Here is a 22,761-nt window from a genome sequence, read left to right as displayed (position 1 = left end):
ATGTCGCAACTAAAAGATCCCGCATGCTGCAATTAAGACCCGGTGCAGCCAAAATAAATAAATAAATAGATAAATATTTTTTTAAAATGTGGATAGAGAGAAGTCTGAGAGCTAAAAGTGTGTCAGAAATAAAGTAATTCTTTTTAAAAAAAAAGCACACAGGAGGTGAGGAGGTAGAGGCAGTAAATGTATTAGTTAGGCTAGGCTATCCTGTAACGACAAACCACCCCCAAATTTCAGCACCTTATGGTGTTTCTTTCTTACACCCTATGTATTGGACGGACTGATCTACACTGTCACTTAGGAGCTCAGAGTGATGAAGGCTCCATCACCTTGACGTTGTAACTTGTGGAAGACAGAACCCCCTCTACAATTGCCTCAGCCATTGAAGAGCTCACTGGAAGGTCACATGCCAGCTACTCTATGCTTTGGTCCAGAATGAGATACCAGCCCCAGTCAAAGAAGCTGGGGAATGTGGGGAGTACCTGGAATATGGGGTGAGCACCACTATCCCTGCTACAGGCAGTGTAGACTATATAAAATTTGTTATAAAAGGGAAGGAGAGAGATAAGGTAGTAGCTAGGGTGGCAGGAGGTGAGTGGATTTTGTTTTTTGTTTTTCTGATTGTAAGAGAATTGAGTTTGTTGACAGGACAGGAGTTGGTAAGCAATGGAGCCTGCTACTGGTCCTGGAGAAGGTGGAAGGGGGAACGATGGGCTTCAGAAAGAAGACCTGGCCCTCCTTCTTTGAGATTGGCAGGAAGGAAGGGGAGGAAGTATAATTAGCTTATATGTGGGTGCATGAGCAGGAAACTGAGGAAGTTCACACCTGATACTTTTAGTTTCCTAAGAAGTAGGAAGGAGGTCAATTGCTAAAAGTGGTGCTAGTGGTGATACTGGTGGGAGGAATCTGAAGCAGGTTATCAGCATTTTGGAGTTTGGAGGCTCTTAAACCTATCTCCATCAGCCCTTGAGTGGACAATTACAATAGCTTCTTATCTGGTTTACTTACCTGCACTCAACCCTGTTAATATACTACTAGTGGGTTGACCTTTTTTAAAAGACACGGCAAATCAGATGATGCCATCTTCTGCATAAAATCCTACAGTGGTTCAAAAATCCTTAAAATGGCCCAAAGATGTGGCTCACATTGACTTTTCCAACCTTGCCCTCAATCCCCTTCATACACTCTCACAAGGTCCCCTTTCATTCACTCCGTCCTCTTGTCTCAGGCCCTTCACAGATACCCTTCCCACTACTTGGAAAGCCCTTCCATTCTGCTTCTGCTCCTTTCAGTAAGCTAATTTGAACTCTTCCTTTAGGCCGGAAATTAAATGTCACTTTCTCAGGGAGACCTTCCCTGACCCTTCAGACTAGGGTACCTCTTCATATAGTATGCTCTTGTACCTGGGAGTTTTTTCCTTTGCAGCCCTCTTCACAACCGTAATTATATGTTTGTATATAGTGGACAAGGTCTCTCTCTTCCTCTAGACTATAATTCTATGAAGGTAGGCACTGCGTCTGCTGTTTCTGTCTACTGTTATATGTTTAACACGTAGCACATCACCTGGTGTATAACAGATGATAAATAAATCAGTTTTGTTAATTAATGAATTCATATCTATTGTGACGAGATGACCAAGGTTGCAATACCTCTGAGAGTCTTGTCAAGGATAAAGACCACAGAATTGCTTTAGACCCAATCTGTGTGATTGAACTCAGCACCGCAGGTATAGAGGTGGAGAAAGCAGAAGGTTGCACTGATATGAAGTTTAGAGTTTTCAAAAGAGGTATGATGGAAGAAGGAGGATAATGCTGGCTTTCATGCTGTGCTCTAAAATCTAGGCAGAGTAGGGAAGGAAGGGAAGTATTAAGGGAAGTGATGGACTTGGGAGGACAGAAGCCTGGTGGTATCCTGGATGCCAAGGGGCAGGTGCGGTGGGGTAAGAGTGAGAGAGCTAGGGAGCCAGGAGATGACAGTCAGAGGGTTAGTATACTAGATCTTAAGATCCCTACAGTGGAGTGGCTCCAGGTCTAGAGAAGGCCCAGGGTATAACCGTGGTGTGAAGTGGTGGTTATTGTTGCCAACACTATGGAAGAAAGAGGCTAGGATGTTAAATGGCTTCACGTGGTACAGTCATCTGGGTGATGGCAGGACTTGAAGTAGAGAATTTAGGGACAGAGGTGGTCAGAAGGTAGCATAAATGGCATGAGCCTCAAACACAGGCCCTCCCCTTGTTCCTTCCATCCTTGGATCACTCATTCAAGAGTCGAGGCCCCAGGACAGAATGTCTGATGGGCTGAGCTGGATGGCATAAGCCTCGAAGGAGAAGTGAATTTTGCATGTGATAGAAATGTGGTGGTAGGTTAGTGTCAATGGGGAATGACGAGGCTGCCAGTGGAGGCTCCAGTGGAATATGTGAGGTAGCTTCTAATCAAGAGACTGGAAGAGGGGCTTCCCTGGTGGCGCAGTGGTTAAGAATCCTCCTGCCGACTTCCTGTCTTACTGCAAAGCTCATGGCGGCGCGCTGCTCACTGGCTACCAGGCACTGCGCGCCGAGGGCTTCCTGTGCGACGTGACTCTGGAGACCGAGGGCAACGAGTTCCCGGCGCACAGGTCGCTCCTCGCGTGTTCCAGCGACTACTTCAGGGCCCTGTTCAAGAGCCACACCCGGGAATCCCGGGCGCCCGTGATCCACCTGCATGTGCCGTTGGCGGCCGGCCTGCAGCGCCTGCTGGACTTCATCTACACCGCCTGGCTGCCGCTCTCCATGGACACCGTGGAGGACACGCTGGAGGCCGCCAGCTACCTGCAGGTCACCGAGGCCCTGGGGCTGTGCGGCTGCTACCTGGAGCGCCAGCTAGGCCCGGAGAACTGCTGCTTCGCCGCCAGCGTGGCGGCGCGCTTCGGCCTGGTGCACACGCTGGGCGCGGCCGAGCGCTGCACTGTGAGCCACCTGCGGGAGCTGCTGGCGCGGGGCGCGGGCCCTGCCGGGCTGCTGGAGCTCAACCCCGCGTCGCTGAGGGCCGTGCTGGGTGCCCCTGACGTGGCGCGCGTGCCCGAGGCCCGGCTACTGGGCCTGGGCCTGGCCCTGGCCCTGGCCCTGGCCTGGCTGCGGCAGGAGCAAGAGGGCGAACGGCTGGCCCACTGCGCCGCGCTGCTCGAGCGCGTCCGCTTCGGCCTGGTGCCCACCGACATGCTGCGGCGCGTGTACTCGGGCTCCGGCCTCACCCTGCCCTCCCAGGTCAAGGGCCTCATCATCCAGGCCCTCAACTACCACACGTCGCCCTCCCGCCAGCCGCTCATGCAGGGCGAGCAGACCACCGTCCGGAGCCCCCAAACCCGCATCTTGTTGGTCGGGGGGTGCAGGGGGCGGGAGGTGGTGACCGAGGAGGTCGTGGTCCCCCGGCGGGCAGCCAGGGGGAGGGGCGCCGCGCAGGAGCCCGAGGAAGAGGAGCAGGTGGAGGAGGAGGAGGAGTGGGAGCTTACCCAGGACGTGGTGGCCTTTGACGTGTACAACCACCGGTGGCGCAGCCTCACGCGGCTTCCCGCTCCGCTACTGGGGCACAGCGTGTGTGCCGCGGGCAACTTCCTGCTCGTCCTCGGCGTGGAGAGCCCGTCGGGCGGCGGCTCCTCCCCCACAGCCGACGGCCTGCGGGCGGTCATGGCCCAAGTGCACCGTTATGACCCGCGCTTTCACGCTTGGACGACTGTGCCCGCTATGCGGGAAGCGCGGTCCCATTTCTGGTGCGGCGCCGTGGCCGAGGGGCTCCTGGCCGTCGGGGGCCTGGGCGCGGGCGGCGAAGCGCTGGCTTCAGTGGAGATGTACGACCTGCGCCGGGACCGCTGGACGGCGGCCGGGGCGCTGCCGCGGGCCCTGCACGGCCACGCCGGGGCCGTCGGGAAGTGCGGCGCCGTGTACGTCTCCGGGGGCAAGGCGGGGAGAGGAGAGGGCGGCGCGAGCAGCCTCCGGGACGTGTTCTCCCTGGGCCCCGGGGAGCAGGCGTGGAGCAAGAGGGCGCCCATGGGCACGGCCCGCTTCGGGCACCACATGGCCGCACTGCGCGGCGCGGTGTTCGCCTTTCTGGGGCGCTATGAGCCCTTCTCCGAAATCGAGCGCTACGACCCCGGCACCGACCAGTGGACTCGGCTGCGGCCGCTACCCTACGACCGCTTCTGCTATAGGCTGGCCGTGGTGGAGGAGACGGTGCTGCTGCTGGACTCACGCCAGGTGCCTACCCGCAATGTGGTGGGTTATGACCTCGACCTGGACCGCTGGGAGGACACTGGCTGCGCGCTGCCTTGGGCCTGGAGCGGCCTGCAGTGCGCAGTGCTGCAGCTGGCCGAGGGTGGGGATGAGGAGAGGGAGGGAGAGGCCGGAGAGGCGCCAGATTTAGTGCTGGGCTTAATGGGTTAGTGAGCAAGTCGCCCCTGACCAGGCTTACAGAGCAACCCGTGCGTGGGCTTTTCCTTAGGCTTGGTCAAAGAGGAACATTTCCCCTTACTCTGAGAATGGGAGACAGGACGGGTCAAATTTAGAAGGATATATGAATCATCTTCATTGAACTGGGGATTTCTAGAAATTCTCATGCTGGGCTAGAGATGGACTTTGAAAATAAAACATGACCCTATTTTCCCTCTTGTAGTTAGTGTTTCCCAGGCGCTAAACAGTGATTACTTCTGTGCCAAACAGCCAAAAAACGTACCATAAGAAGTTATGTACAAGACCAGAAAATTGTTAGCTATAAAGACTGTAATAAATGGTTCTAGAAGATGGCATTATCTGAATAAATAAATATTTATCTGAATAAATAGTGAAGGGAAAGTGCCTTGGTTAAACACATGCAATCACTGTAGGGAGAATTATGATTTTATGATCCAGAATCATGGTTATAGTTCTGCTCTGATGGTTTAATATAGATATAGAACTGAGAGGGAAAAAATCTCTAAGAAAGCACCATTTTTTTTTTGAGAAAATAACCTAGGTTAAGTTTTTCTGTACTTCATCCTTACTTACCCTAGTCTGCTTTTGCCCTGGCTTTTGGCAGCTCATTGGTTTTATTTCTGCAGCCCTTAGCCATAATAATCAGGCTTCTTTGGTTTAGTGGAACACCTAACAAAAACAAAACTCTATTTTGTTCATCCTCTTTAAATGTTCATTCTGCAGACATGCTGTAGGTAATATTTGTAAAAAAATATTTTTTAAGTTTATTTTTAATGGTACCCCCCCCCCACCCTCTGCCCCACATTCCCAAAAGAATCACAGAGAAACTAAAGAGGAGTAGGTGAAATTTTAAAGTTCCTGTCAGGTAAATGGGAAACCAGCTTGATTTTGTAGGATCTCAGAGAAGATTCTTGTATACACTGGACAGGTGCTTCTTCTGGCTTGTACCACCAATGGAGTGACAAAGTTAAAACTTGTAACCGGGGGTGGGGTGGCGGGGTGGTGGCGGCTGTGTGATTAGGTCACAAAGAAATGTGATGAGGACTGCATGAATAAAATAGGTGCTTTATAAGGAAAAAAAAGAAAAAAAAAAAAAGAATCCTCCTGCCAATGCAGGGGACATGGGTTCAAGCCCTGATCCGGGAAGATCCCACATGCTGCAGAGCAACTAAGCCCGTGCGCCACAACTACTGAGCCTGCGCTCTACAGCCCGTGCTCTGCAACAAGAGAAGCCACCGCAATGAGAAGCCTACGCACTGCAATGAAGAGTAGCCCCACTCACCGCACCTAGAGAAAGCCCGCGTGCTGCAACGAAGACCCAACGCAGCCAAAAGTAAATAAATAAAATAATTTCTATAAAATAAATAAATAAATGCATAGTGAAAAACTACAGTGAAATTAAAAAAAAAAAAGAGAGACAGTGAGACTGGAAGAGAACATAGAGGAGGTATGACCTTGAGGGAGAGCCAAGTTACCACTTAGCAAGTTTTCTTTAGATGAAGAGAGTAATCTGCCATGAACTTACAGTTTATAGGAGAGGTTTTCGTCTGTTTACTTGTTTTCCAACAGATTGAGGGTGGTTCCAGCAGTGAAAGTAAAAGTAACAACATGTAATAAAGAGAGGGCAGCCTCTGGGTCAGAGATCAGAGTTCCATTTCTTGCCCCATCACTTACTTGTTGAGCATCCTTAGCCAATTTCTTCACCTCTTTGAGCTCAGTTTTCACATTTGCGAACTGATCAAAGTCATAACCGGCTTACTATGAGGATCGAATACAGAATCAGATGCAAAACTGCATTGCAACCTGTAAAGTGTTGCCCACATGTGAGTTATTATCATTATGGTACAGTGAGTTAATGGTAGCCTGTGGATGAAAGTTCTTTAACTCTTGACTCTCACCTTAGAACAGTGTGGGAGGAAGGTGGGGCAAAGGCTCTCTCCATTTTACAGGTTCATCTATTCAGGAAACCTCACTGAGTGCTAATCCCATGTTAGTTACTGAGCTGGAAAGGGATAGTAAGATGAATCAGACACAATCCACACCGCTGGAGTTTATAGACTAATGCAGGAGACAGAGCGGTAACATGCTGAGCTGTGCTATGTGGTGTAATATTGGAACAGAGAGTGTTGTGTGAGCACAGAAGAAAGAACAACTAGGGAGAACCTGAGAGAGCTCTGTAGTACAAGTGGCATGTGAGCTGGGAATTGAAGATTAAGCCAGAGAAGAGGATATGCCATGCCAAGTAAGTTAGTGGTGGAAATCCACATAGAACCCAGGGCCACAAACAGGTAGTTACATGCCACCTCCCCAGTGCTCTTGGAAAGGGAAAAAAAGCCTCTTTGGTCCCACAGAGGAGCTTATTCTCTGCTTTGCTAAGGGCCTGGCTGCCATGGGAACGACACCATTTTTGCTTAGTCCCTTTGCAGTTTGCTGTCAACAACTTACTGTCCGGGTGCAAAGGCACAGCTCAGATCCCCCAGATATGAGGCATCATGCTTGTTTCCGCCTCCTAGCCTCTTCCCAATTGTCTGATGATGCCTGTTACTGGCTGACTGCCCTGCCTTATATGGGAACCAATGAGAGGCCAGCAGGTCAACTTGTGAGCATTTCTCCCAGGAAACCAGCAGGGCTTCAAAGGAATCATGACTTGTCGCACACCCCATCTCCCCTCACTGTTTCCTTCAATAACCTTGAGGAAAAACCAGATCCTGTCTGGTTCCCTTCCTCCTCAGTCCCTTAGTTCCCAAACTCTGATGGTACCCTTCTCATTTTTTCAAAGGGCATTGGTGAGGACCAACCTCATTCCCAGAAACTTGGGCCCTTGTCATGCTTAATAGCCAACAGTAATAAAAACCATGGCCTATCTATTTTATAGATGACGAAACTGAGCCTCAGAGAAGGTAAGAGGTGAGGGCCTTAGTTTGGGGGAGCCCTGTTGGAAGGACACCGGAACATGGGACCTGGACTGCAGCCTAAGGCATGAGAATAATGACAGCCAAATTTTGGCTGTCCAGCATCCATTTCCTCCTAACAGCACCTTGATCTCTGTACACACTATATGCAGTCTTGGTGGGAGTGGACATGCAGATGCCTATCTCCACTCCAGTCACTGAAGGGCTACAGAGTTCTACCCTGTGAGGTTGAAGGGAAATAGCAGAAGTTATCTTCCTGCTGAGACAAGCACCACACCTAGCCAACAGTACCTGCTCAGCAGATGTCATTTCTTCTTCAGCTGTCTGTTACTTATTATCTGTGTGGTGTTAGGCAAGTCACTTAACAATCTGTACCTCAGAAATGATGTGTGTAAAATTTACCAGCATTCCTAACCTGTATTACCTACTCTGATTGTCATAATTATAACTTTATTAGCTCTCAAAACCGTGAATGAGTTGAATCAATTGTGGTATATCATCAGCGTGACCGAAACTAAAGTAATGTAGATGCAGACATTGACTTGTTGATATAGAAATTTATATCATTTATATGAAAAGGTCACATTATGATCATTTTTTGAATAAAATAAAAATATAAATGAATACATATCTGAAACGCTATATCCCAAAATGCTAACCAGAATTTATCTCTGGATGGTGAGACTGTGGACAATTAAAAAAAAAATTTGCCTTTCTTCATTTTCTATCTTCAGTGAGCAGACATTATTTAGCAGTAATTAATTTTTAAGTTAAAAAAGGCCATCACTTAGGGGAGAATCAAGGACTCTGGCTTGATTTCAGCCAGGGGCAAATTCAAGGGGATTGGGCAAGGCAGCCAGTTTCCATGAAATAGATATGGATTCAGATTGGCAGTCACAGCATACTTCTGGATGGCACACTTCTGGTTGAAAGGAAGGTCTTGGGCGTGCCTAGATGCAGAATCCAACCCTCTAGGGGAGCTGGAGGCCCGAGTTCAGAGAACAATTTTTGTCTCTCCCCTGTCTATCTCTCCTACTGCATCTCCACCATTTTATCCCTCTGTTGCAAAAAAAGAAAAAAAAAAAATAGCCATTTGGTTCCTCAGATATGCCAAACTCACTTCCACCTCAGGGTCTTTTAACCTCCTTACTTCTCTGAAAACCCTTTTAAGTTACCCCCCATCTACCAGCCACTATCTATCCCATTAGCCTATTTATTTCCTTCATAGCACTTATCCACTCTGAAAACACCTTATTTGATTGTTGTCACAAAAATGTAAGCTCATGAATGCAAAGATTTGTCTGGCTTGTTCACCATATACAAGTTGTGACAAGAATAGACTTGCACAAAGTAGGAGCTCATCAAAATCAAAACTCATCAGGGAACAAAAATATTAAGCAGGGAAACTGAGGCAGAAATCCAATTGTGCTACTGGGATCCAGGAATGTGGAGGGTCAGCAATTGTGAGTTCACATTTTGGGGCTGGATTCAGAGTCAGGAATATAAGGAAATCAATACTATTTCCTTTGCAAAAAGCAGTTATCATATTAAAAGAAAAAAATAAAAGGGTGATGACACTTCCAGGGGAATATGACACAGTCTGTATGTATGAGTTTATTGGAAGTCTGGGCTAAATGAGTAACTTCCTGAATGATATGAAAAGTGATGAGGCTTGTGGCATTCTGGAAAAATTTGACACAAATTGTGCACTAAAGCAATTCCATGGAATGATGTTTGATAGTTTAAATGGTCACTTCATTTAAAAGGTTTTGGCCTGAAGTTACGACAACTGAAAAATTTTCACACACACCAAAATTCCTGGTATATAGCTGTAACTCAGCTTTTCTGGGACGCAAAGAAGCAGGTAGCTAGAGTTCTATGCCACACCCTCTGTGAACAAGTAGGACAAATGAGGAGGGGGTGCGTAGGGAAGAGTTGAGACTTATTTGACACCTTTTACATGCCACATACTAATGGCATGAAGTTTCTCATTTAATAACCCTGCAAGGCAGGCATTATTTATTTCCATTTTCAGATGAAAAAAATTAGGCTGAAGCAGGTTGACTTGCCCAAGATCACAGTAAATAAATTACAGAGGAAAATCTGATTCCAGGTTTATTTGACTCCAAAGCCTGCACATTTTCTACCACACTTGCCTCCCTAGCATTCCTGGAAATCCCCTTGATGAAATGTATTGCTCATCTTTAAAAATAAAAAAAGAGAGAGAAGGCAATAATATGGCCTAAAAGGAGGCAGGAAGTAACAGGAAAAACTAAGTAACCCACAAACTATTAGGCTGAAGCAAATGACATTGCTATTATTTGATTTTTTTTTTTTAAGCTCATAAAAGAGGCAATTTCACATGGTTCAGCCCCATGGTATATGTGCTGTGGATGAAGATCACAATGAAAATACTATTATAACCACTCTGTCACTCATTTGTACACAACTTTACATATTACATTTTATTGCAATTTCAGTAACCCTTTCAGATGTGTAGGGTAAGGATAATCATTCCCATTTTATATATGAGGAAAAGCAGATTTGGTAACCCAGCCTGCCTTACTGGAGCAGCATTTGCCCTTAGGCAAACCTGTAACTTTTTTTTTTAAGGCTTCTACCTGCCCCCATGCTGTCCCACCCTCCACATCTTATTCTGTCAAAATAATTTTTGATTTGACTCCTATGACAGGCTCCTAACTGGTCTCCCATGACCCCAATCTATTCTCCAAACCGTAGCCAGAGGTTTTTCTAAATGCAAATCTGATAGTTTCACTTGCCTTCTTAAAATCCTTAGTACTTCATTCTCTACAAGATGACGTTCAAATGCCTCAGCCTGGCCTTCATGATCTGACCCTTGTCTACTATCTCCAGTCTCACCGTCTGCCCCCAACACACCCTATGTTGAGAAGAACCCGCCTCTCTGTGCTATGCACTTCTGTGACTTATCCAACTGTTCTGTGGCTGGAATGGCCTTCCTTCTTCCCCATCCCTTATCTGACATTCAGCATGCAAATTTATGCTTTTCAAGGCTTAGTTCAAATGTCATGTCTTTGTGAAAACTATTTAGACTTTCTTCTGACAGTCACCAGTTTTCTGTGCTCTTATAGCAGCTGGTGTATTTTTATAAGACTTATTAAACAGTCCTCTGATCGGGTGTTTATGTGTCCTTAAAATACGCACCAAATTGTATCTTACCCTCAGTAACTTCAGGACAACGCACAGCACTAGACATGTAGCTGGCATTATCAGTCAGAACCCAGGGGTCCTAGAAAGTCCCTGCCTTCTGCCTTAGGTTGGGGAATACGGGGAAAATCTTACTTACAGGTTGAGTGCCCCAAACCAGGGCACACTCTTCCATGGCTTTTCCATAGTTCTCTACAGTGAAGGCATAAGCGAGGGACTACCTGAACTTGGATTTATACTTCTATTACCAAGGCTTATTTTCATTAAATAGTGTCTATGAGTATACAGTCTGTATGAATTACCTAAGAACATCTGCATTTTATAAGTTACATTTCACACAGACACCTAGGCCAGTGATGGAGCACCTAGGAATCAAGTTGTCCTTTGTTGCCACCATGATAGTGACACATTTAATTCAATTTGATGAACAATGAACAAGTTACTAACAGAAAATATAAAACCACCAGGAGCACATATGGTCACAAAGATGAGCTATTAGACCAAGTAACATTCAGCTAGCCAAACATTCCCATAATGCTTCTTTATTACTTTTAAAATTTGGGAGCAGGTTTTAATGTGTTAACATTTATGGAGAAGAAACATAAAATTGACAAAATTCTTTCTACCAAATTTTCTTGGACCTGGGAAAAAAGACCACCATTATTTGATTTTAGCTGTGGGAACACATTGGTCCAGCTTGTGGAATCCTAGTGTACTAGCAGAGAAAGTCTGAAAACTACACTCTTCACAGTCATACCTTTACTCAAAGCATGAGTGATAGTCATACATTTACTGAAAGCAGGGGGTCATTAAAAAAAAAAAAAGTGTGACCTTAAACAACTTCATAGAGAGAGAACATTTTGATTACAACAAAATTCACTTTTTTATGTTGTTGGGCTTTAAGAAACTCTTTGCATAGCTTAGTAGAGTTCAGAAATCTTCCTAGACAGACTCCTTGAGCCACATAGCATTTTCCCCATGTTCTGGCTGGTGCAATCCTATGCGTTAAGATTCAGCCTCCACCCTCTTTATAGGAGAAGGCAGTGCTTACTTACAAGGAGATGCTAGCTCTCTGGGTGGCCCAAGACGTCAAGATTACAGATCTAAAAATCACAAGAGCTAGAATCAGGGACTCTAGCTAATGAAATATCTTAGCCACACCCAGTGACCTAAGGTGGTAAACAACATTTATTTTCAAGATGTACTAGTGATATGACTGTTGTGATATTTTGATTTTTTATTCACCTGAAGAGACAGACAGGCAGTATATCTATAACATATTCTGATTCATCTTAATGTAGGAGACATTCTTACAGAGTGGTGTCTTTTTTCTCCTCTAACATTCTTTTTTTTTTAATTGAAGTATAGTTGATTTACAATATTTTGTTAGTTTCAGGTGTACAGCACAGTGATTCAGTGATACATATCTATATGAATATAGGAAAATTCTTTTTCTCTTCCCTTATAGGTTATTACAAAATTTTGAGTATAGTTCCCTGTGCTGCATGGTAGGTCCCCGTTGGTTATCTATTTTATATATTTTATACCACATAGTAGTGTGTATATGTTAATCCCAACCTCCTAATTTATCCCTCCCCCCCCTCACCTAACATTTCATAGGCATGTGTCCACACCCTGTTCTCTCTATAGCTACATTCTTCATTTGGTCATTCAATAAATACTTATCTATCTACTGAGTACTCTGGTACACATCATATATACTTAACATCATTTGCTTATCAATACCCGTTTTGGGGTGTCTCCTTTTTAATTGTCATTATTTATAATATTACAATTTTTGGACTTTTTTTCTTTTTTTAGTTATGTCTCTCAAAATGGTATTACCAGGGAAAGGTCTGACCAGGTCAAGGAATCATATAGCTACTCTCGTGTGTGGTTAGGATTAAAGTGTAGGCTTTAAATTTAGAATCATATGTGAAGTTTATTGTTAGACCACTGTAATAGACTACAATAAAGATGACAAAAGTCTAAACCAGAGCAATGGCAGTAGGAGTGGGAAAAAAAGATTAGAAAAATACTGAGGAAGGGAGAACATTGGGCTTGGTATCTGATGAGATATAGGGGGTGACTGTAGAGTTAAGGGTGACTAGTGAGTTTCTAGCATAACTAACCAGACAGGGAACACAGCAGTGGAACAAGTTTGAGGAGTGAGACAAGTTCCATTTCATAACGTTGATTTTGAGGTGTCTGTGGGTAATAGCCAGGCGGAGATCTCCCAGTTGATTTATAAAGTTCGTTTAAGAGGTATATGTAAAAACACAAGGCTTTTTTTTGTTTGTTTTTATTTATTTTTATTATTATTTTTTTATTTAGTTTTGGCTGTGTTGGGTCTTCGTTGCTGCATGCAGGCTTTCTCTAGTTGTGGTGAGCAGGGCCTCTCTTCGTTGTGGTGCATGGGCTTCTCATTGCGGTGGCTTCTCTTGTTGTGGAGCACAGGCTCTAGGCACATGGGCTTCAGCAGCTGTGGCTCGCGGGTTCTAGAGTCCAGGCTCAGTAGTTGTGGCGCACAGGCTTAGTTGCACCACGGCATGTGGGATATTCCCGGACCAGGGCTTGAACCCGTGTCCCCTGCATTGGCAGGCAGATTCTTAACCACTGCGCCACCAGGGAAGCCCCACAAGGCTTTTTAGTATGAATTTTTTGAACTAGAAACCCTGGAGGTCAGTTAACTGTATTATTTTATAAGGAGATAGGCCCAGACAGATACATCTATTCTCAGAAAGCTACTCAGAGAACTGAGATTCAGTTTAGGAGAATCTCATTCAGGGCTGCTTCAGCCCACCATGCTGTATTTCATTTGTCTGTCTTGTTGGTTTTACAATCAATAAAAAAATAGTTTTCTCAGACTCCCACAATTATACACAGAACCCAGAAAAAAGGCACAAATCCCACTTGCCTTCTTTTGTCACTGCATAACTAACTTCTTAATCAAAGAGATTCTGCCATGCCAGAGATAGAGAAAAGACAGAGAAAGTGGTCAATTACTAGAAGTGACTTTTGATCTAAGTGAGCAACTCTAATTATCACATTGTTACTGTAATCTGGCTGCACATATTTCTATACTCAGTTGTTAAAGAATCAGTCATTCGACTGTCATCCTGAAAGCAAATAAAAACAGTATGTTCATCACAGACCACCCATGATATGAGGTATATGGGTTGTGACAGTTACATTTAGCTGTGACAACAACAGTTTACAAGCAAAAGTGCTAAAGTTAGTTAAAACCTGACATGATAGGGCTTCCCTGGTGGCGCAGTGGTTGAGAATCTGCCTGCTAATGCAGGGGACATGGGTTCGAGCCCTGGTCTGGGAAGATCCCACATGCCGCGGACCAACTAGGCACGTGAGTCACAACTACTGAGCCTGCGCGTCTGGAGCCTGTGCTCCGCAACAAGAGAGGCCGCAATAGTGAGAGGCCCGCGTACCGCGATGAAGAGTGGCCCCCGCTCGCCGCAATTAGAGAAAGCCCTAGCACAGAAACGAAGACCCAACATAGCAATCAATCAATCAATAAATCTTTAAAACAAACAAACAAACAAAAAACCTGACATGATAAATACTGTTATAAAGAATTCTTGAGAAATAAAGCTTCTTTTAAGTAAATTTCTGGTGTTAAAAACAAAAACAAAGCATTCAAGTAGTGTAAAATTAGGACCTAAATTCTGAGGGAGGTATGAAGATCATGTGGAGAATAGCTTTCTGTCTTCTCTGCAGTGTAAGGAAAGAGAATGGGGAAAGAAATAGAATGAATACTTATTGATTAGCACCTACCATGTGCCAAACATTCATCATAAATACATTATATCATTTCATTCCTCACATCAATTCTATGAAGTAGACATTATAAGCACCTCACAAATGAGGACACTGAGGCACAAAGACACTGAGGCACAAAGAGATGAGGCAGTCGTGTCAATGAATTACTAATTGCAAGGCTTTCATGTCAGATATAAAACCCTGGCTTTATATCTGAGTTCAACTCTTAATATTAAGCCTTAATTGATAAGAAGTAACACCTGCTCTTATGACTGTAGTCATCATCTGTAAATGATGATATTAATAGTATTTGCCTGGTAAGAGTCATTGGGAGGATCATATATGCCATGGAAAAAGCACTCAGTGTTATGCCTGCCACACGTAAGCACTCAATAAATCAGCTACTCACCATTGTCTTAGACCACACAGCAAGTAAGTTCAGACAGGACTGTACACTTCTCTGATTCTAAACTGAACTTCTGCACTATACCCGGCTTCCTCTTCAGGCTCCTGAGATTCCTGGGAGTGGAGAGTAGAGATCGGGGCGGGGCGGGGGGTGGGAACAGATAACATTGAGAGTCTGGAGAGGGCAGTAAGGCAGGGAGCTGATATGCCTGACCCTACTTTGAGGACAGCATTCAGAACTGTTAGGACAAAAGAACAAACTATAATTTTAAACCCAATCTTGGTTTAAGGGAAAGGCTATAAATAATTAGCTAAGGACATTTACCAATGTGGAAGGAAAAGGTCACCAGTAGAACCACTTACTTTATCCAATATATAGCACAGATATTTCACACTTGATAATATTTGAATTTTAAAAAATATTTTGGTTTTCTTGTCTTTTTAGATATCCTGAAATGAATTCCTGTCTCCTGTATTATTTATAGATCATGTGGAAAAGTTTCTCACAGCTAGCAAAATATCACTAATATTAATCTCCTTACTAATAAAAAATTATATTGTTTTTTCTCCTTATAAAAATAACTCTATAAACTCCAATCACTTCTAATCCCAAAATGAAAGTAACTGCATACGGCTCCCTCTAGTGTCAAGACAGCAAAATATAAGGGCCATTTAATTTTCTTGTAAGATTTACAGTTTTTCATTCAATACATTTACATATTAAGCCCTTACTTGGTGCCAGATACTGTGTTTATTCTCTTACTACACATCATGGTCCTAATTATATGATATTTTGTAATGTGAGCATATAAAATGTATTTTAGATCCCTATTAAGACAGCAGTGTAAACAGCTTTTCTAAACAGTGCTGCTATCTCACTCAGTTTACATTTAGCAAGTGTACAAAGCTAATAAAATGCTAATGAAACAACTGTTTTAACTTTTTTCTCTTTGTTCTCCTTATTTACGAATTTAAGAAAATGGCAATGTGAGCCAATCTGATCCTAACAAAAATGCCCAGAATGTTAAGCAATTTTCTGAGAGTATAAACAGAGGTATATTCTAGGACATACAGAGGCATACATCCTTGAGATTTAAAATGCAGTAATGATTGATTGTGAATACAAAACCAAAATGTTTAATGTGCTAAGCTGCTTTTCCTGCCTTACGTATTGTCAATAGGTGTTCTATGGAAAAAGGATTCCCCGGTTATGTAAGATTAAGATATGCTGGGTTAAACCAAACTAATCTGCTCTCTTTACTGAAGTGCCTCTCAAAATTTTTAGTATGCTAATGTGCACGGTGAACCCCCAGTACAGGACAGTATAAAGCTTTTCCCAAACTTACTTAACTATGGAATCCCTTTTCTCTCATATCTAATGACATCAAGGAAGCTATGTTCAGTGGAACAGAACTTGGGAAATGATCTAATCCAAAGTTGCATCAGTTCCTCTGCTCTCATCACAAATCTCCAACCCTTGACTTTGCATCAAACTGATCCCCTTCCAGCATTCCTAGTATCTTTCCCATTTGGTAGCCACTGACTTTGCGAATCTCAAATGCCCTATAGTCCTCTGGTTCTCTCTGATTAAAAAAGCAAGTGGCTTCAAAGTTTCTGACATCATACAAGGTATCAATCTCCTTCACATGCCAAACAAATCATTCCATTCTCACTTAAGTGCTGAAATAGGAGATGCTGCTTTCACTCCTTCACAGACCTTATCTATGGACTCATCCTGGATGCAGCCTGAATCCTAGCTGGAAGACAAAGTATAATAGTTTAGTGTTCAGACTTAGCTAAAAGAGCAGACTACCTCAATCATCCCCAAGGAAAGCAAGGGCCAAAAGAACAGCACAATCTGACCCAAGGGAACTCAGCTCAGAAAGGCATTTGGAATCATATTGGGAGGTGATGGTGCCCAGCCCTAGTGTAAAGTGAGGAAAAGGGGAGGGGTGAGAGTGAGGCATAGAGGCAACATGGAAACAGGACAGCTTTCTGAATCTTCTGGAGTTGAATCCTCCCAGTGCAGCTCAAGTAACTGGTTGGAATCAATTTAATTCCTAACAAACGTAAAAGAATACCCAAAGCTAAAGGTGAATGATTAAAAAATCTATTTTGGATTATCTACTTTTCATTATGATTCAGGATAATTAATAGTGTGTTTATTTTAGTCAGAGTTCATAGTACTCTTTTAAAATGAAGATGGACCTGTTTTCTCAAGGTATTTGATACCATCTTCCTGGACCTAAATTTCAGAGAAAAGCCCTTTAGAACATGGTAAGGCATTCTTACAGATACTGATGTTAGAATATTAAATTAGTAAAAATCAGTCAAGTAAATCAAGGCCTATCTCATTTCATATCACTGCATTTGTAAATTCTCTTAATAAAGTTCATATATTCATGACTCAAATAGCAATTTAAATTTATAATAGAAATCTATAACCCAACTAAAAGAAATCCATTTCTCATAACTAAAATTATGTAATTACACATTTATTTATAAAATAACAAAAGATTTAGGAATAGATCTGTTTATTGTACTGTGAAAATGGTCTTGATACATGTGAGAAACATTATATACTTTAAGGACAGCATTCAGAACTGTTAAGACAAAAGACAAACTATAATTTTAAAATCAATCTTGATTTAAGGGAAAGGCTATAAATTATTGGCTGGAATGCATTCAGCATGAACTCAGATTCTATATAACATAAAGCACAAAAGAGTACAAAATATGTTGGAGTCCAGTAAGCCCATACCTAAATTTTAATTGTAAAGCTGCAAGGACTTTTTTGTTTATTCTTATATACTAGTTTTCTTCTGAGACAAGTTGATTTTATCTCCAAGACTTAAGGCCATTCCCTGTAAGAAAGAATGAAGATGTTTATAATTATTGAAACTATGTACAATCAGTAGGTTATTCTCTCTTAACCAAGCCTCCATGCAATGATACCACATCAACAATGAAACCAAGGATGTACAAAAGAGACTCACCAAAACTTTACTTGGTTAAGTACTTTTAGTGCTAGATTTACAAATAGTCACCAGATTTACAGCTTGGATTTCAAAAACCTCTGAAGAACCCATGTCACAAACACCCAATAGGAATTAATCTGATTTTAAGCAAACAAACAGAATGAGTGGCCCAAAAGGTGGGCTATTTTAATGAAGTAAAGTCATATTTCTATTCAAGGATACTACTATTATGAATATACGTGCATCTAATGCATGAAACACTGGTAAGAGAGGATGCTACATATAGAAATAAAGAGACATAAATTATTTCTCTTTTTATTTAGTTCAGAGACCATCTCAAAAAAAACCAACTGTTACCTGACTCTTTGCACGAATTCTTATGTGGCCAGTAACAGGGGCCTCCGGTCCCTGTTGAATCGGCTTCTCAATGCTGACATTTGCAAGTGCATCTTCTCCAAATATGGAACGAGCATAGAGGTTGGCTGCCATAAAGCCACAGTAACCAGAAAGTGCCTGGAAGAAATTTGTGATGAGTTCAATACTCTACTAGAGAACTACACATAAGCAAGACCAAATAGCATAGGAAAATGACCACTTGAAACAGGACTTATCATATGGTAGTAGTTACATGACTGTGTGAATTTGCTGACACTCAGAGAACTATAAATGTAAAGAGTGTGAGCTTTACTGCATCTATATTATACCTCAAAAAAACTGATTTTAAAGAAATAGCACCTATCCTCATTTGTATTTATATGTTCTTTGTTTAGAGCTGTCTGCCTGCCTCCCATACCAGACCCTGAGCTCCATGAAGGAAGAGACTGCTTTTATTTTGTTCTTTATTGTACATCCAGCAGCTCACAGAGTACTGGGCATATAATGTTTGTTGGAGTATTTGTTCAATAGACCAATATATGAATTAAAACCTACTTGTCTGGCAGCATTCTTTTATGATTAAATCAATATTACAAAGTTAGCAGAAATTATATAAAGAAAAAAAAATTCCTGGGAATTCCCTGGCAGTCTTCACTTTTTGGTCTTTCTTTCTAGTCTTTTTTCATACATACACAAACATAGCAGAAAATCAAAGTACATCAACAATTCCATACTTGAGCAGATATATTATGACCCACAATCAGAGCCAACAGAAGAGATCATGGACATTTTCTAATCCAGTATCGTGAACTATTTTGGAATAAGCCTTTAGCCAAAAGGGAGAAGACTGAAAAGAAAAACCAATGTGACTATTCAGTTGGGTCACTGCACTAGCAACAAGCAGATACTGTTCCTATTCCAGTAGAAAGCAGTAAGCAGATTCATACATTCTATGGGATAACTTCTTTTAGCTAGTCCAGAATGACACTGCTTTTCTCAGGCTAAATAATATCAAAATACACTAGAGGAAATACAAGAAAGCCAAGAATCTACCATCTTACTCTCTATCAGATTTAAGAAGTACACGGGCAAATTTTACCTTCTCCGGAGTGAGGCATTTCATGTTGGTTGACTTTAATATGTGCTGTAAATAGTCATTTAAATCAACTATATTTGTGTTAACCGTCACCTGTACAGAGGGAGAGAAAAAAGTCGAGGTTATAGCTCTTACTTTAAGAAAGTTGTGAATTTCTTATCTTGGGGTTGAAAAGACAATCGCTCGTATGTCATAGAATCTCCTTCCAAGTATTTAGGTGGAAAGGGTGGGCAACAAAAAGTAAATGACACCTTCTACAAAATCAACAAACTGTAGGTTGGTATCAGAACTTTCAGATACAGATAACTTCAAAGACAATCAACATGCTGTATATAAAATATTTCTAATAAAAATCAAGGCTTACAGGAACAAAGTTCCCTAGCAGGCACTGACTTTGCAAAGCTTCTACTGAACACTGGATTCAATGGCAAGTTACTATTCGTACATACAAGGGATGGAACATTGTTTATAATGTCTTGAACAATCAGATTAATTATAGAACTGTTACTCTCACCAATTTAAAACCATAACTTAACCAAACCACTTGCATGCTTTCCAGTTAAAGCTAATTTGTAAGCACAGATATTGAATGACTTTGCTTTTCACATCTGACACTTTTTAGAGGGATTAATTTTATCAGAGAATCCCTCAACACTAGCCAAAAAGAAACATAAGGAGTTCAAGGAAATCTCCCAAGGACTAACTTTGTTCTCCCATTCAAATTCGGCCCACATCTGACGGAATTCAGCATCAGTGCAAGTTGCAGGCTGGATATAGTCCATGATGTCAATGTGAATATCACTGAGGACCACACAATTTCTGTCACTTGCTGCTCCAGAGACATCATAAACTGCAATATACACATATAAAAAGATCCCCAATCACCAAAGGCAAATTTTAATTAAAAATTTTTAATATTTCCAAATAACAACTCTGACATTAGCAAATAGTTTTGCTTATTATATAGTGGGCTCTATGTTTTTTTTTTTTAATTTTTTTTTTACCAACATGAATTTGAAAATATGTTTTCTTTAAATGAATGTAATTAAAATGACAGTAATATAGTATTTTTTTTTTTTTAATCAGTCATCAATTTTATACACATCACTGCATACATGTCAATCCCAATCACCCAATTCAGGGGCTCTATGTTTTACAAATTATTACCTATTTAATATGACCATCATTCCTATGTTATAGTATTATTATTTTCCATCTTATAGAGAAGTAAAAACAAAGAGAAGTTAATTAAGTGGCTCAAGGTCACAGAACTGGTTAAGTGGTGGAGGCCAGGATTCAAACTCAGTGAGTGCTTACATAGCAGTTGCAGTGTTAGACACTGTAGAAGGATACACAGGTAGTAGTGTTCTCATGCAGATGCTTAACTAATATTTCTGGATGAATATTGCTGAGCCATAGTACTTAATGATACAAGACCTTTTCTTCTGTAACTGTTTCTTCCATGGTAGAAAGTCATAATCTGACTGAAGCCTACCTTTTTTTAGCCTGTTTTCTTGACATTCCCCCACCCTACTTTTAGAGAAAACTAAGGTTACCAAGAATAAGTTCCTTTAATTTTCAGCCCCACCTCTAAAAATAAATGTATCTTTCTCTGAATCAACTTTCACCTACTTACCTTTCCTATCAGACAACTATGGCCTCTGCTCTTCAAGGTTCACACTTGCTGCCATCTGTGATGCCTGCTTTGGTTCAGGACCTCACTCCATCAATCATTACCTCTTTCGTCTTTACCTTCATATTCTTTACTGACTTTCTTCCCTTATAGTTTATAAACATAGTCAAGGTCCTCTCATCGTCAAAAAAAAATCTTCCCTCATCCTTTATTTCTCTTCTGGCTACTGCCCTCTCTCATTCTTATCAAAACCAAGGTCGTACACTCAGAGTGGCCTACACTCACTATCTTTATTTCTCCACGTCCTATGCAGCCTTCAACCCACCACCACTGCCCAAAACAGGTCATAAGAAACGTTTTAGTATCACTGATTGTCAAATCCAAAGGGCCCTTCTCTTAGGGATCTTCTGCAGCTGCCGATACTTCTTCAGAATTTTTCCTTGCTTCTCTAACACACTTCCTTTGCAGGCTTCTCCTTCTCTGACCAGCTTTAATACTGCTCTGAATAAAAACTCCAAACAGCTCTTAATATTGCTGTTCTCTTGGATTCGGTTTTCAAATCTCCCCTCTTCTCACTCTTTATGCCCTCTTTGGGTGATTTCTTCCATTTCTATGGTTTTAAAACAAATATTCATCTCTACTTTAGACCTCTTGTTCAAGTTCCAGACTCATCTCAAACTGCCCTTCAATAACTTAAGACACTTCATTACTTAACCTCAAGTTTAACTTATCATCTCTCTCAAATTTGTCCTTCTCTCCTATGTTCCGTTTTGGTGATTAACATAAACATCAACCCAACATACCCAAGCAGGAAATCTGAGCGTTGCTCTAGCCACTTCCTCTTCAATCAGTAACCATGTCCTGGACATTCTATCTCCTTAATATCTATTATATTCAGCCCTTCTCTCCATCCCAGCCACTACTGTGTTGGTTCAAACTCTCCATCATCTCTCACCTGTGCTACTGCAAGTCTACTAGCTAATCTTCTTGCCTCTTCCAATCAGTCTTCTTTAGTGCTGCCACAGAAATATTTAATCATGTAACTCACTCACTAATAATTCCTCAATGGCTCCCCTCTATATCCAGGATAAAGTCCGAAATTCTTAGCATGACAAGTATAATATAGCTGCCACTAACCTTCCCAACCTCCTTCTCTTCTACCACCACCCTCTAGCGCACTCTAAACTCCAGGTATATCAAACTACTTGCATTTGTTCTAACTGAATCTCTATCTGAAGCCCATTTACTGATCTTTTAAAACCCCACTTGAGCTTCAGCTCCTCCACAATGCCTTTCCTTTACCTTTCCTCCCAACCCCCCACCACTCTGAGAGAACTGACACAATCTCTTCATAGACTTCCACTTCACCCAGCACAGGCTTCTTTCATAGCACTTACCGTTATGTACCGCACATATCTACTTCACATATCTGTTTTCCCTTACTCAACTAGAAGCTATCTGAGGACAGAGATTTTTTTGTTCCTACCATAGAAATTGCTTTTAAAAAAAAGAAAGCTTATTGACTGAATACCTCTGTACAAGCTAATCCCTAGGAGTTCCAGCAACAAATGCCTATACACAGTTTGAGACTCAGTTCAAATGTTATCCTTTGATAACATACCTTCCTCCTTTATAAAGCCTTCTATACTGTTAGCACTTTCCCTCTATGATCCCAAAGCACATAGTGTATAAACTAGCCGTTATCACATTGTATTGTAATCTATTATTTATCTATCTCCTCCTTTTGCTTGACAGTTTGAGGACACTGACTCTATCTGGTTCATTTCTGTATATCCAGAACATAGTACAACACTGAATAGCGTAGCAGATGCCCCATAGATGAATGAATGAATGAATGGATTCAAGTCCTGTCCTCAAGAAATGTCACACAGCTACTCATTACAGAAATTCGTTAATAAAATATCCAAACATCACATGCTATAAAACAATTCCTT

At 42.1% G+C, this 22,761-nt stretch overlaps 1 protein-coding gene and 1 pseudogene across 3 annotated transcripts in view; one reads left to right on the top strand and one right to left on the bottom strand.

Annotated features, from left to right (window-relative positions):
• Positions 1-1,881: 1,881 nt before the first annotated feature.
• LOC309606616 (kelch-like protein 34 pseudogene) lies at positions 1,882-14,719 on the top strand (annotated as a pseudogene). The gene is made up of 2 exons: positions 1,882-1,942; positions 2,442-14,719. The product of its transcript is annotated as a kelch-like protein 34 pseudogene (transcript).
• A 2,522-nt stretch (positions 14,720-17,241) lies between these two features.
• The window catches only part of COPB1 (COPI coat complex subunit beta 1), a 31,765-nt gene continuing 26,245 nt past the window's right edge, over positions 17,242-22,761 (bottom strand). For both annotated transcript variants that reach the window (XM_082341463.1, XM_082341464.1), the window contains exons 19-22: positions 19,878-20,023; positions 19,177-19,266; positions 18,060-18,215; positions 17,242-17,588 (exon numbers count right to left, since the gene is read on the bottom strand). In XM_082341463.1, the coding sequence (XP_082197589.1) occupies positions 17,529-17,588; positions 18,060-18,215; positions 19,177-19,266; positions 19,878-20,023 (452 nt within the window). In that variant the 3' untranslated portion in view covers positions 17,242-17,528. The remainder of the gene's footprint in view (positions 17,589-18,059; positions 18,216-19,176; positions 19,267-19,877; positions 20,024-22,761) is intronic.

The sequence above is a fragment of the Balaenoptera borealis genome (assembly GCF_965194805.1).
Source record: "Balaenoptera borealis genome assembly, chromosome: 11".
In the NCBI taxonomy this organism is placed as follows: Eukaryota; Metazoa; Chordata; class Mammalia; order Artiodactyla; family Balaenopteridae; genus Balaenoptera; species Balaenoptera borealis.
Note: the sequence above shows the minus strand (reverse complement) of the source record. Positions and strands in the feature narration are given on the sequence as shown.